The sequence below is a fragment of the Oryzias latipes genome, chromosome 19 (genome assembly GCF_053564925.1).
Source record: "Oryzias latipes strain Hd-rR chromosome 19, Olatipes_Hd-rR_3.1".
Lineage (NCBI taxonomy): Eukaryota > Metazoa > Chordata > Actinopteri > Beloniformes > Adrianichthyidae > Oryzias > Oryzias latipes.
Window position 1 is genome coordinate 13491096 of NC_136255.1, and position 15899 is coordinate 13506994.

General features: G+C 39.2%; 1 protein-coding gene across 1 annotated transcript in view; it reads right to left on the reverse strand.

Annotated features, from left to right (window-relative positions):
• Nucleotides 1–3558: 3558 nt before the first annotated feature.
• Nucleotides 3559–15899, reverse strand: part of LOC101166504 (glutamate receptor ionotropic, NMDA 2C) — an 85842-nt gene continuing 73501 nt past the window's right edge. Inside the window, exons 12-16 of the mRNA XM_078938160.1 lie at nucleotides 15126–15355; nucleotides 9968–10128; nucleotides 9249–9436; nucleotides 7908–8140; nucleotides 3559–6231 (exon numbers count right to left, since the gene is read on the reverse strand). Of these exons, the coding sequence (XP_078794286.1) occupies nucleotides 4705–6231; nucleotides 7908–8140; nucleotides 9249–9436; nucleotides 9968–10128; nucleotides 15126–15355 (2339 nt within the window). The 3' untranslated portion in view covers nucleotides 3559–4704. The remainder of the gene's footprint in view (nucleotides 6232–7907; nucleotides 8141–9248; nucleotides 9437–9967; nucleotides 10129–15125; nucleotides 15356–15899) is intronic.

Sequence of the window (15899 nt, forward strand, 5' to 3'; positions counted from 1 at the left end):
TTTGTGAAAAAAAACTGTTTTGAATGCAAGTCTGCTTCTTTAAAAAAGAAACTCTTTTTTTTCAATCTAAAAATGGGGCTTTGTGTAAGGCAATGCTCCAGTTACAAAGCAAAGAATAATGAAAAAATCAAAGTAATCAATGTTGGAACTCTGCAACATCACTCATCTGCTCCCCTGAATGGAGTCCTTTCTAGTCTTCCCAAAAATACAGAGAGAGATGGTCTCTGCCATGGCAACAGGTCACCTTGACTTTAAATCTTTGTATGGATTTAATGTAGCTACAACAACTAAGCCATCTGAAATCTTATCAAGAGCTGAATAACTTATGGAAATGAAAAGGAAAGTGTAACTGCCGTACAGATTAGTTCTTTTTTCTGTGATGGATTTGTGTCAGTAATAGGTCAACATGTGAGTCAAACTCCAAAAAAATATTCCTCCAGGAGGCTGCAGCAGATAGTTGACCTCCATATGACAAGATCTCAGAAGGAGACTTTGATCAGTCACCAGATCATCTTCATTCCCCTCTTATTACATTTTTAAGGACATATAAAACTACTTTTGTCATTTCCTTCTGCTTATATAAAGGTTCTCGTTAAAACAGACAAAAAGTAGGCCAGTCCCCACTTTCAGACCGATGTAGTTGTGGTTCTGGAAGGTTCAGACATTTTAGACTCTTATTAATGAGCCAGTCCCCATTATTATAGTAAGAGTGGAACCAAAGTGGAATCAAGTTATTTTGATTTTTCCTTATTAATCACTATCTAAAAGACTGAAACCCCCACCTTTTATTTCTTGATTAAGACAAGAGCAGAAGGCCTGCGGGTCCTTTAATGTCGGCTGGGGGTTGGTTTCAAAAGGGAACAATTCCAGACCATGTTCAAACTTTTATATGTTTTTTTTCCCTTGTAAATTTTGGCCGGGGGTGCAACTAAAATGTGATTTATTGATTTTCATAAAAAGTCTCATATGTCATCTTATCACTAACAACCACTAGAGGGCACTATAGGTGTGTATCAGTATTTGCTACTGACAAGAATGCAGAAGAAGGGCCGCTCAGTCTTACGCTGTGCTTAACGAAAGTGAATTTAACATATTTAGTGATTTGAAGTGATATAAAAAGTTTAGTTGACTTATTAGCATCTTCTTTATGCTATGGTTATCTTAATAGGTGTTCATATGTTGCGCTGATATACTAGATACCACTTTTGTTTCATGATGTAAAATAGGCATCAATGCGTTGCTATGGCGGAGCGTGAATATATTCAGCCTATTATATGTATCTATTCTATTAATATAATTTGCCTTTCAAGATAAAAATTGTATTCTTTGTTCCCAAATTTTGCTAAATACTCTTCTCCCAAAAGTACTGAGCCCGTGTCCTGACATTAAGATATAAAAATATATCTTGTTCCCACAGGTTATTATGTCGTTCGCACGAAATACTATTCCGTTCCCACAAGATACTATTGCGTTCCCTCAAAATACTATTCCGTTCCCTCGAAATGATTAACTCGTGCGAACGCAATAATTATGTCGTTCGAACGCAATAATTAATCCGTACGAACGCAGTAAGTATTCACGTCATAAGTCATACACGCGGATATGCTCTCTGTACGCCGGCAAAAGCCGCTTTCAGCGGTAACTTCCGTGTCTCTGTGAACCATATTCGTTCAAAAAGGAACATGAAAAACAAAAATGATCACTTTATTACCGTCTCAATGAATATAAGAAAAATATCAAAAGATTTATAATAACTAGGCTGCTTTGTACGATAGCTCCTGCTAGGCTGCTACTAGCACCGCCGCAGAGCTCTTTGATGTATGCCGGCATTTGGGCAACTGGCTGGTCGGTTGACAGACAGCTGATATTGTAGTTTAGGGTCGAATAGGAATAATAATATTCAGGACTTGTCTTTTATTAACTTTAGCGGTCAGTCGCTTTACATTCGAAGGCTATCAGGCTACATGCTAACTGACTAGCCGATCATATCCTGTTATTAATTTACGTCATAGATTTACAGCAGATACCTTCACATTTCTGTCTGTGTGTGTCTCATTACATTGCATTGAAGACACGGAGGACGTTTAGAGAACAGATTAATTTATTTTAAAAAGTACAAAGCATCCATTGTATTCACGTTCATTCACATGATGATGATCTGTGGTACGCCCTAAGTCATCTTGCTGCAAAAGCCGCTTCCTGCCACTACTTCCGTGTCTCTGTGAGCATTCAATAGGGATAGAAATAAAAGCAAGAATGGACGATCTGTAATTTTCTTGATGAAAATCTGAAAAATATCATATTAAGCTGGCTGCTTCGCCTAAAGCACTTACCTTTAGCTCGTAGCATAACAACAATAGCAGTACGTCACATTTCCCAGAATGCTTTGCTGCCAATCATTGGTCTTGTTGTTAGACCTTGGTCACAGGGACACGGTGATTGGCCAATGATTGGCTGCAAAGCATTCTAAGGTATCTGCTGTAAATCTATGACGTAAATTAATAACAGGATCAATGATCGGCTAGTCAGTTAGCATGTATCCTTATAGCCTTCGAATGTAAAGCAACTGACTGCTAAAGTTAATAAAAGACAAGTCCTGAATATTATTATTCCTATTCGACCCTAAACTACAATATCAGCTGTCTGACAATAGACCAGCCAGTTGCCCAAATGCCGGCATACATCAAAGAGTTCTGCGGCGGAGGATGGTAGTAGCCTAGCAGGAGCTATCGTATGACAAAGCAGCCTAGTTATCATAAATCTTTTGATATTTTTCTTATATTCATTGAGACAGTAATAAAGTGATCATTTTTGTTTTTCATGTTCCTTTTTTGAACGAATATGGGTCACAGAGACACGGAAGTTACCGCTGAAAGCGGCTTTTGCCGGCGTACAGAGAGCATATCTGCGTGTATGACTTATGACGTGAATAATTATTGCGTTCGAACGGATTAATTATTGCGTTCGTACAACATAATTATTGCGTTAGCACGAGTTAATCATTTCGAGGGAACGGAATAGTATTTTGAGGGAACGCAATAGTATCTTGTGGGAACGCAATAGTATCTTGTGGGAACGGAATAGTATTTCGTGCGAACGACATAATAACCTGTGGGAACAAGATATTAATCTGTGGGAACAAGATATATTTTTATATCTTAATGTCAGGACACGGGCTCCGTACAAAAGTGCGACTTGTATTTGATTTTTTTTTCTTTATTATGCATATTTTTGGCATATGCGTCCGGAACAGCTTCTAGAGCACAAAAATGGTACCTATTTTTTAAAAGTCCTTAAATAGGGCCGAGCAAACTTTTTCGTTTTTCCCATTCACAAAACCCTGTGGGTGCCAGACAACAGTAGATCTGCAAATGATGTTTTTAATTAATAGCCTCTTAGTTAATTCAATCACTAAGATATTAGTAACACAATATCTCAAGTCCAGAAAAAAAAAACACTGCCAAATTTAAATATAATTCTAATAAAATTATATTTTTACATGACAATATAACAAGTTCCTGCATTTGGTAAACAAACACAAAAAACCCCAGAAACCAGTTCATCTAAAAAGTATCTTTATTTGGTCTAAGTGATAGTTACAGGGTAGGATGGGGCTTCATAATATATATACTAGAGTAGCTTTGCGATACCTAATTTAAATTCAGTTACTAAAACAGTTAGAGGGAATGGGAAAGGGTAGGAATGATGAGGAAATATAAAATCGTGGAAAAAGGCAAGTGATGAAAATCTTTATCAGTCGACCGACAGAATCAAAACGTCAATAGCAAATATACCAATAAAACAGCAACAAACATAGAATGTGTCAGAGGTGATTTTAGAAAAATGAGTGACTATAAATCGTAGCATATGTAGAATACATGAATGTGACACTAACCACTCTCAAAAAACACATTCATTATACTGATATTAAATTACAGAGTTCGTGAGGCCCTGTGTGTTTTTTGTTGTGCTGAAATTTAGCCTCACAAAGAGACTAAGAGAGGATGAAGAGTTTATGGTTTAAGACACCGAGTGCTGGTCAATGCTATCCCAATTCTGCAGTGATTGTGCAGAGTGTGTTCATAAGGACTGCTTTCAAAACCGTTGTTGCTTCTTCAGACTAAATCATCTGTATTTGCTGAATACATCTTGTTGGAATTAGTGCTCACCAGCAGCCTTTAGATCTTCTGCTACAGTGGCTGATTTTTTTTTTGATTTTGTTTTGTCAACAGCTCTTTTACTTGACAACATCTACGACTGACTGAATGCCAACCCATCCACAAGAAGAGATGTACGACACACACACTAAAGTATGAGATCCCTTGTTGGAGCCAAACCATGCACCATAAAACCAACTCCTGTAAATCCTGGTTTCCGATAGAGCCCCAAAAATGCAAAAAATGTACATGGGAAAGCTGCAAGTGATTGAGACGAATCAATTCCTGATTTACACAGCTTGTCATAGATTGATGATTGTGCTGCCTTCTTTTAGCCTATCAGTTCACGATGTATACATTTTAAAGATACAATGTCATTTTTGTGCTACATCTTCCTTTTACAGAAATGAACAATAAAAACCAACAATTATTTTAAATTATGTTATTCTTCCTTCCATTTCAGGAAAATTTTATTTCCACAGTGGTAATGTTTAGTTGTCTTTGATGCCTCCAATAATATTTATAAAAAAGTAATTATAGATTCCAATCAGACTTCTGATTCTAGACTGGACACCCTTCGCCAGGGTCGAAGTACACAAGGGCTTCCTGCCAGCTGGGCACCTGCTCCCTGTCCTCCTTGAGCTTCGGTTCCAATCTGGGATCCCTGATACGCCCCATAGGCCCCATAGACGCTGTCCTGATAAAGCAGGGCCCGCTGGCCCCCACATCTTCCACTCCCGCATGCCAATAGCTGGCACACAGGACTTGAAGCCTGGCTGTGATGCTGCAGGTCCAGAGGGCCGTGGTAGAGGGGGAGTCCGGGGTATGAGTTCAGGTAGTGAGTATACTGTCGGTTAAGTAAGCTTGTGGCTCTCCGTACCATACCCCGCCCAAACCCAGTTCCATGTCGCACTGCTTCTCCGTATGTTGGGAGATGGGTGGAGTGGGAGTAGCGTAGCCTTTGGGCCTTTCGACCATTAGGTTTCCTCTGGTCCTCTCTAATGTGGAGGTAGGCCTGGTTTCTTGGCAGGCACAGATTGTTTCGAAGATGAGCTGGGTTGTAAGTCTTAGCAGACGTTAATGAGGTTTGGACACATGGAAACAAGTCTGGCAGGGTTGAAGGTTGGCTGGACAAAGAGGACTGGGACTCGTCAAGTGGGTGAATGTCCTCACCTCCCCAAGTTGCTTTAAGAAAAGAGGGCCGACGGTGCCGGCGCCTCCCTCTTAACACTAGGTCCTCCGGGGGCCAGGAGCTGTAGTTTTCAACCCGAGGACACATGCCCTCCCCCGTGTAAATGTTATCAACACTAGGAGCAGACAAATGGTTCTCTTGGAGTTGGTTAGCTTTAAGCTCACTAAAACCTATAGAACTTTTGTCACTTTTTCTTTGCTCCCCATGTTTTCTCATCTCCACATCACCATTCTCACACTGAAAACTCCTGGACCTTCTTTTCCTTTGGGAAAAGCTCAGTTGGATATGTTGGTTTTGAGGAGAGGAGACTGGATGAGATGCATACATGTTTGGCAGATCAGTGTAGGAGATAAATGGTGATTGGGAGTGGGAGTCCACATAGATACGCCCAGTGGTTTGATAGTGTTGCGGATGCTGATGAGGGTCAACCATGGCTAGATGAGGGCTGCTCAGGCTGGACACAGGAAGAGGTCTGTCATACAGACAGGTAGAAGAGCGAGTTGGAAGTGTATAGCGCAGTGGCGTTGGCCTGGTGACACTCCTCTCCTGTTTCAGAGAGCTGACGCCAGTTAGAGGTGGGGAAAAGGCGCGCTGAGGAAGAGAGCAATGGTTTTCTGTGACGTAAGCGAAGCCTCCTGGCACAGCCTCAGTGGTAATTTGTGGCACACGAACAGGCAAGCTGCCACCATGACGAGTCAAGTGCTCAATAGTCTTGGTAGCATTGTCCAGAGAGCTTTCTACATTGGCGGTGGACACCAGATCCTTGGCAGTGCGAAGCATCTTAAGCATATTTGCTTGAGCATAATTTGAGGTAAGGTCGGGTTTGGCCAAACCAGATGACCGGCCAGGATCCTCCACTCCTTTGAAACAGCTGTAAATTCCCTAATAGATAGATACAAAATAAAAGAAGAATGAATTGTGAGATAGATGCTACATAAAATACCCAAATTCAATTAAAGTGTGTTTCTAAAACTGCATTTACACTGAACACAATTCACGTGTTTAAAACCCACTCCTATGAAAATTGTGTTTTTGTCATGTTGAGAGGGGCTGTAACTTAGGGGGAGAGCACTTAAACAAAGGAATGATGGGATATTTGTGGAGGCTTACTTCTTTGCTAACAGTCCCGCCAACAAATCACACGCGCATTTGTAATAAACTCCTGACACTCTGCAGAATCTGTTTAGGTGTCTTGGCTTGAATTGGCTGTTGCAGTGTATTGAAAGTTCAAAAATCAGAACTTTGGCAAATAAGAAGCATTGCATCAACCAATCAGAGACTCATCTTTGTTGATGACACGATCAGTGGGTGGATTACCAAACCAACATGGAGAATCTGATCATTATATTACCTAAACTTCATAATATTTTTCTTTTTCCTTCGTAAAAGTAATAAAAAGATCGTCTAACTTATTCTCGTTTTTATTTTTTCCCTCCTTGAATGCAGGACAGCAAGTCAACAAACTGGGTCACAAAGAGACGTAAGCATCGCTGAAAGCGACCGTCATTCAGACCCAGCTCCTGCTGTAGATAGTAAAGCCCATGGGAGAGTCTCTTAATGATTTCATTAACCCATCATGGAGATGTGTTTACCAATGCTTTTCTATTTATTTATTCTTTTGACAAGCGTAAAGCAGGGAATTTGAGACGCATCGAAATAGAGTTGAGCAAATTTGATGCATGAATCGTATTCCATGTGAACACAGCCAATGAGTTGAGTAATTAAAACTCTACTAGCAGTGTAATAAATATATATTTTTTACATTAAGGCAAATCTCAGGCACTAATTTACACTAATTCTCCTAAGAATCAAAGTAAAACTGTTTAGCTGAGAGGATTGCCCCAATAAATGCACATGACACACAAAAACCCTTTCAGAACAAACTGTCTCCAACTGCATGGGTGAACAATGAGCCAAATCCCATGACTTCTCCCTGCTCACAGTTGGATGAGAGATCCTGAAAGAACCAAATTTAATTTGGTCCTTGGGGCTGCCCCATAAGGATTAATGATCAGATATTCATTTAGCCGTTAATCTGATAAATCCAGATCCAGGCACAATGGTGTAATTACACAGCAGAGAAGTCCGGGTTCCACTGACATTTTCCTGGCTGTAACTGCAGCCAAAGCTGTTTGTCTTTATAAATGTATTTTTACACAACCAGAATAACATGTTGTGTAATGACCTTGACTAATTGCTAAGTAATGTTGGCAATTAAAACTGCGTGCTAAGTAGACATCTGAATTGAAGCTGCCACTTTTAATCGTTTATCTCTTCTTAACAATTTGTCATTCACAAAAAAAATGCACATTTATCTACTGCCATAAAATGAAACCAAATAATAGATGCAAAACTTTTCAATTACCTATTACCTTAAGGCCATACTATGTAATATAACATATTTAATAAAAAGATGTCTAATAGCGAGAAAGTTTTAACTAGAAACATCACCCTGGACCAAGTGGTTTTGCAATAGCACAGCATACAAGTCAACATTTTCTCATTCCAGTTAGCATGATTAGAAAACCAATTAAAGATAAAAAATGTACAACTCTTACCCTGCTGATGGCCAACAGGAAGTCAACTTTGTCAGACTTGTGGAGGGAGTGTCTTAGTTTCCAGTAGAGCAGATGTTCCCATGCAAAAACCACCATGCTTAAGCCCATAGCCACCAGCAGCATGTAGAAGACACCTGCCATGTTGTCAATGTCCAACTTACTGCTCATCACCTCATTTTTCTCATTCTGGCAGATACCAGACAGCCAGACTGTCTCCAATCGCTCAGTGTCTCCTGAAGATTTTAAAATAGAAATTACAAGCAGGAGTACGTTTAAAATGCTACTGCCAAAAGACAAATCAAAACACGACTGCCAAGAAAACACCCTGACCACGACTGCAAAATAGGTTAAAAAAAAAGACAAATTAGGCAAAAAAACATGATAAAACCTAACAATTTACACAAATCCAAGGCAATATATACAATTACAAATCCTAAAAGTTACAAGGAAGCAATAGTGTCGAAACTGTAAGTACAGTAGTCTATAACAATTTAAAACATCACATAGCTAAATTAAAATAAAATGAAACAAAATAAAAATTAAATGTTTAGGAGTGCAAGTCATTTCCAGAAATAACAATAAAATGTTAAAAAATGAAACAAAAGAAGATACCATATAAGGTAGGTACTATGGGACATCACTGATTGGATGACAATGTTTGAGTTGTGATGTTTGATGTTTTTTCAAATGCGTTTTAAATGTCTGCATAATAATAAATGGTTGAGCATAGAGTTTTTCAGTTGTGACAACAAACATTGTGTGTACCAAGAGATTTGGTGACCGATTTTACCTGACGGATTCATCAAGACAATATGTGTTTGGGGTTAGGATTAGGATTAGGATTGGGGACTCCCTAAATGCAATCGACATTGCAAGGGGTTAATACATTTCAAACGGGCTCCAGCTAGTTGACAGGGAGACCAGTTACTCAGCTACCAACTTTTCCTCGATATCATTTGGTTCAAGTAGTTCAGAAGGGATATGGGAGGATTTCCCAAAAACAAACAGGACATGTGCCCCTAAAGACAAAAAAACAGATTTGGGCCGAATCCAAATTCTTCCCCTACCCCTTCTGTTTCTCCCTACCAACTCTCCAATTGTAGGGGCAATTGAAACTGTTTGTTTTTTTGAGGAGTAGCTGGGAGTAGCTTAGGACTAGTTATCCCTCCACCAGTGGGGTGATCCACGTTGCACATGTGGGGGGAAGGGAAACTAATTGCTTTATTATGATGATCTCTCTGTTTGGAGGGCTTAATGTAGGGGTAGGGAAGAGCCATATTGGTAAGGGAAGAATTCGGATTTGGTCTTGCCCTTTGAACTTCGACTAAAATCTTTGCTCACCATCTCCAAGGAACTGTAGCAGAGCCAGATCTATAGGCCGTTTCCAGCGCGAATCTTTCACGAGGGCAATGCCGTATCCAGTAGTGGCAAACACTTTGCCGCTACCTATCGTCACCAGCTTGCACCCTTCATCTTTGCCAGCCATGTAGTTCAAAACGGCAGCATCATAGATGAAGGCATCCAGTTTCCTGCACACAAATATTTATTATTCTAGCAATGAAACGAATCACTCATCCAATAAATGAGTACCAATGGCCCTAATTTACATAAAAAAAATGTCTTTGCCAAATTTATCCTTGTCAAATAATCACAGAAATCAAAAACTGAACACTTCCAGGATGATCTCAAAGACATGACATTCCAGACAAATTTCAGACCTTTTCATTTTACATATTGGCACAAGATAGGCAGAAAAAATGTAAAGCACGTGCTGTTTGAAGTCCAAAAATACATCTTTGAGTACTGAAAGAGAGAGTCCTGAATCTCAATGAGAAAAAAGTGTTTGACAGTTGCTTTTAAAAACAGCTTAAGCAGCACAAGACACGTCTAAAAATAAATTCATCACAATGACCCAGTTCAAAAATAGATCCAAAACATTAAAAAAATTCCTCTCCCTGTTGTATTTGATCACCGCTGCTGTGTCATCTCATGTGTCCAGGTTAAATATAACTACCGAATCATTATCATGCCACACAGCTGAAATTTGAGCAAATCTGTACCCAGTTTTGAGGCTCTGCAGCGCTTCCTCCACGCCCTTCTGGTTGTATCTCATCATGTGTGTGTGCATGTCTGGATAGTTGCTGCGTATGTTCCTTTCTGTGCTCCCATTTGGGACCGTCCCAAAGCGAAAAGGAGGGTAATGCTCCTGTGGTTTTTGAAACTGCAAAGAGGCAGGAGGTAAATGTGAGAAGTATCAGACATATAAAGAAACAAATAAAAAATAGGGCAGTTATTTAAAAAAAAAAGTTTAAAAGAAAAACTCAAACAAGGACAGCTGAAAGGAAAGGAAGTTGAAATCTATTTAACGTCCATAATGGATTTCTTCAAAAACCAAATACAGAGCTGAATAAATAGTCTGTCCACCAATTTCTCACCTCATCTCGATTAAATCTGACATCAGTCAACATGCATCTGTTTGATTAATTTCCTAATCCAGTTCAATCTGTGCCCGATCAGGGTTTAGATTCCCATACATGACACAGAAGCATGTCTGTTAGAGCTCAATTACACCATGAACAGAGTAGAACCATCCATCGTGGTTTTGGCACTGACCTTTGGAGCTGACCAGAAATGAATGGGCCAATTAACATGTGAGTGGGCATGAACTGTACCTGTACTTGAGAATAATTCCGCAGCTGCAACTACAAACCAAATGTTGCAGACTTCTTCTGATACATTTTTGATCAACATACCACATAGCCACGAGTTTAGAGCCTCTCTTAGCTTATCATAGCAAATGAACTAAATACAAGTGTTTACATTGTAGCTGAATATCTCATTAAAACATATTTTTTACACAAAAAAATTGCTGCATTTGTGCACCATTGCAAATTTTATAAACAGGATTTTAAGTCAATTTAAAAATCATAATAATAGATTAGATTTATCTGCGCTTTTTCGTGTTGCTCAAAGCGCTTACATAGTGTCCATTATTCATTCACTCTTCATTCATAGTTGGTGATGGTAACTACTGATGTGGCCTCAGCTGCCCTGGGGCAGACTGACAGAGGCGGGGCTGCCAGTTTGGGTCTACGGCCCCTCTGACTATCACCGGGACAGAGGCAGGGAGGGTGAAGTTTCTTGCCCAAAGACACAACGACAGCTGGCTTGGAGGAGCGGGGATCAAACCGCCGACCCTGCCACTGCCATCATGTACCATCATGCCATCATGTGGCAGGTCCTGAGCCACTGCCGCCCAATTTAAGTTTAAGTCAAAAAGTTTAAAAAGGATAAGGTCATGACTGGACATCACTGCATTTATGGCGAAAGAAATTTACAGTCTTTATTTCTTTTCTGCAGGAAATACTTAAATCAATAAACCAACAAAAGGTCAACCTTAACTTTTTCTTTTAATAACTGTAAAAAAAAAGAAAAATGTGTTGAGCTGAAGTCTATTCATCCATCTGTGCCGGGTCACAAGGGTACAGCATAGAAAAACATTATAGTGGTCTCCAAAAGTTTTTTTCTAAGGAGGAGCCGTATCGACTAAGGGTTGGCGATCCCTCCGCTGGTAGGGTGATCCGCATCACGCTGTGGCGCGGAGGAAAAATGCATTTCTTTACGTGTGTGTGCTCTTAAATGTAAGTATTGAGTTTACGTCCTTGCATGACATTTTTTTTTGAACACATTTTATTCAAGTATGCAGATCAATTACTGACTTTTACAGCATAACGAAATGAACGAAGAACAAGTGGCATCTCAGCAAAAATGAAGGTATCAACAGGAGTCTTTCAAAAACAGTTTTTCCAGGACTTAGAAAATATTACCATAAAAGTAAATAAATAATGAAACAATAATTGACAAAGAAATATTACATTGTACACTGATTATGAGTGGAAAAGCTGCCCATAAAGGTAAACATTTTGCAATGGGTCAATACATTTTTATCCATCTGGCCAACAAAAGTGTTCAGTCACGGGAGTCCATAAGTCATAAAACATCTCTGACCTCAAATGAAGTTTAGCTGTTATTTTTTCCATCAAGTAAACTTTCCTCAAAGCCTCCAGCCACTGTTCAAGAGTCGGGGGTGAGGTTTTAAGCCAAGATCTGGTAATCATCTTTTTTGCCACCAGTAGAAGGATTTGTGTAAGTTTCATTTTTTTCTTTTCTATATCTTCTTCTGGAAGGATGCCTATTATATAGTAAAGTGGATTTAATGGAAAGTTGACCTGTGTTATAACTTTAATAATGTTTTGAATTCCTTGCCAATATGGTATCAGAACAGGGCAGTCCCAAAAAATATGTGTGATCTCCAATTTTATTGCATTTCCTCCAACATAGATCAGATTTATTTTTGTCATATTTAGATATGGTGTAAGGAGTCTTGAAAAATCTCATCATAATCTTCCAGTTGAACTCATTCCATGTAGGACTGTTTGAAATTTTATGAACCCCCTCGCAGATTGATTCCCACTTTTCATCCTCAATAACAATGTTTGCCTCCAATTCCCATTTTCCTTTCAGATCTAATGAATTATCTGACAGGTGTGCCTGCAGACATTGGTACAAATTTGATACTATCTTCTTCATTGATTTATCAACAATGCTTTTGATCATTAACTGTTCTATTTGAGTTGGTGGTTGTCTCAAAGCCTCCCATTCCCCACACGACCTTAAGTAGTCCCTTATTTGCAAGTATCTGTAAAAATCCTTGGAATCTATACCGTATTTATCTTGTAATTGTTTGAAAGATTTTAAGATGTCTCCGTCAAATAATTGATGTATTGTTAATAAACCTTTTTTGCCCCAGTGTGAGAAACCAGGATCTATTTTGTTTGGCAAAAAGTCTGCTATTTTGGAAATTTTGAGTGCTCTTGAAGTTGTCAGGGGGGCGCCAATTTTTTTCCTCACAGTTGACCATACTCTCTGTGTACACAGTATCAAATTGTTTTTTATTTTGAGGTCTCTCCATTTTTTCTGTCCCAGGAATGGTGCTGTTTCAAGTGAAACTGAGGGAGAAGCATAGTTTTCCAGTTTTATCCAATTTGTGTCCTCATCTTGGCTCACCCATTCAGCCAGACCCTCTTAGTTGAGCCGCCCAATAATAAAGCTTGAGATTTGGTAATCCTAAACCGCCATCCCTCTTAGAACTACATAATAATTTTTTCCGAATTCTAGGCTTTTTATTTTGCCACACGAATGTAGAGATCATCTTATTTAATATTTTAAAAGTGGAGGTTGGGATCCATATGGGAAGAGCTTGAAAAAGATATAGCAGGCGAGGGAGAACATTCATTTTGACCGTTTCTATTCGACCTACTAGGGACAAAGGTAAAATTTCCCAACGTGTTAAATCAGATTTTAAATTTAAAATCAATTTACCGTAATTTTCTATGTACATTTTAGAATGTTGTGATGTAATCATTACTCCTAAATATCTAAACCCTTGGGTGGTCCAGTTAAATGAAATTATTTTATCCAAGTCTGCTGGCCTCTCCCCGATTATCATCATAGCATGCGATTTAGATTCATTAATTTTGTATCCCGATATTAATCCAAAATTCCGTAGGCATTCCAAAAAAGGGGGAACAGAAGCAAGTGGGTTCTTAAGGTATAATATAATATCATCTGCATAAAGTGAGATTTTGTAATCTGTTCTTCCGACTGACACGCCCTGTATTCTTTGGCCTTTTCGGATGAGTTCAGCCAGGGGCTCTATACTAATTGCAAACAATAACGGTGAGAGGGGGCACCCTTGTCTGGTTCCTTGCATGACATTTTAAAGTCATAAAACTGATGCTGTCATGTATTTTCTGAGCCCTGGCAGCTATGCGCTAGGGCAGATGATCGGCGACTATTGATGATGTCATGAAATGGCAGTAACGTCTGAATTTGAAGACCCTAGTTCACATGTGTCAAACTCAAGGCCCGGGGGCCAAATGTGGCCCTACATGTCATTTAATGCGGCCCGCGAAAGCATAATAGTTTTTAATTTCTTCAAAGGGGGAACTTAAACACTGTCCATATAACCTAACCTGACAGAATCAAATATAAAAGGATTTATGCTAGAGTAACAAGCAAACATATGATTTCTATGCAACTGTAATTGTCACTTTGAAAAGTTATAAATAAATAAATTAGGTATTTAACATTAAGGAGTAGTTACATTTATCTTTCATTGCATTTAGTTACATGTATAAGTTATATCTGGCCCTTTGAGGACAGCCACTATGCTGATGTGGCCCAATGTGAAAATGAGTTTGACACCCCTGCCCTAGTTAGTGCCATATCTCTCTGCTTGGAGGGATAAATTTAGGGATAGGGAGAAGCTGTAAGGAAGCAACGCGGATTCAGCCTGCTGACATTGATCCCTGTTTTTGTTTTTGCCTTTTATTAAATCGTTTTTGTCAAGGTTTACTGGAGCCCTTACTTTTGCTAGAATCCATAAATTACAAGTTATTTTGAAAAAAAAACACATAGGAGACTTTCAGCCCCTAAAGGTGCATAGTGCTATTCCCAAAGTTGTTGCTCTCTAATTAGCCTATTTCAGCCACGAATACCTGGACTTTGGTCAAAAGTATTGGAATTGAGTGTTGACTTATTTACTTTACAGCTGGAATATCTTGTAAAAGACAGGCATGTTTCTAAAAAGAATCTGCTTAATGACCTTTTCTATGTTTTTTCTGGGCACAGGAAAAGTATACTCTGAACTTGCAAACTGAGGCCAGCCTTTTCTCTGTGTTCAAAATAAAATGGTATCCAGTTGAGCTTCTTTGAAAGCCTTTTTGTAAGTTGTTTGCACAGACTACACAGTCTAAAGAACCAGTGCAGGCGTTGTCTTCCTCTGTGGTTTAGCAGTTTTTTTAACCATTTGACATTTTGTGATCTTGTTCAAACAGAGTGAGGGATGAAGACAACACGGGGGAATATTGATGGACAGACTTGAAATACTGACAGGACAAGTTAAGACTCAGACGCGATTTGTGTTGGCAGACAGCAGTAATTGATTAGTCATTCATACCACTGGGCCTCCTGCTGTTAGGAAAAGGATAGGGACATTCATAACAGAATCCTTTCGCTGGAGATCACCTGGGAGGCTGTTTTTCCACTGCATTTCTGACTCTTGTGTTAATGGTACATAAGTCGATGCAATTTGAAGAAAACCGTAAATGGTTACATTTAAATAAACAGACTACATGGGTTTTAATAGTTTCGTACCTTTTTGTCAGAGAGGCCTGACACTGTGTCGATGTATTGTTCCTGTATCATGAAAGCCGCCAGGTTGGCAGTATAAGAAGCCAGAAAGATGACGGCAAAAAAGGCCCAGACCAGCACCATGATTTTACTGGTGGTTCCTTTGGGGTTTTCAATGGGGACGGAGTTGTTAAAAACGATGCCCCACAAAAGCCACACAGACTTTCCAATTGTGAAGGTTGGCCCGCCAGGAGCTGAGAAAAGAAGGAAATGAGTTACACTTTTCAGAGAAATTGTCCTAATTTCTGAGACGTATCTATGGCAATGGCGACAGAAGTTGCCATAGATACAATGACTCAGAAAGACTCGGACCAATAACTGTTGACTGGTTTCAACATAGCGGTGCCCATATCAGGAAGCAATGGCCGTTCCAATTTGGAAACACGAGAAGGGAGGGGTTGAGCTGTACTTTGTTTTTACAGTCAATGTATGCAAACATGGAAAAAATTACGCGTCCGCCTGAAATTATGTAATTTCCATTTCCCGGGTGATGATATGTGACACCATCTTGTCGTCTGTAACAAGATCCCTCTTGAAAAGTTTGCAAGTTTAATCACACCAGGGTTCAGATAATCTCTCAAGAAATCAGACTATCTTAAGAAACTAATTCTGATCCAAAGCAAACAGCTCTGGTGTGACAATGTCTAATGTTTTAAGCATTTCTGCAGAGAGAATGCTCTAGTTTAGTTTATACTCTGGTATTGTTTAAGATATGTATAATTGAGAAAATATTTAATA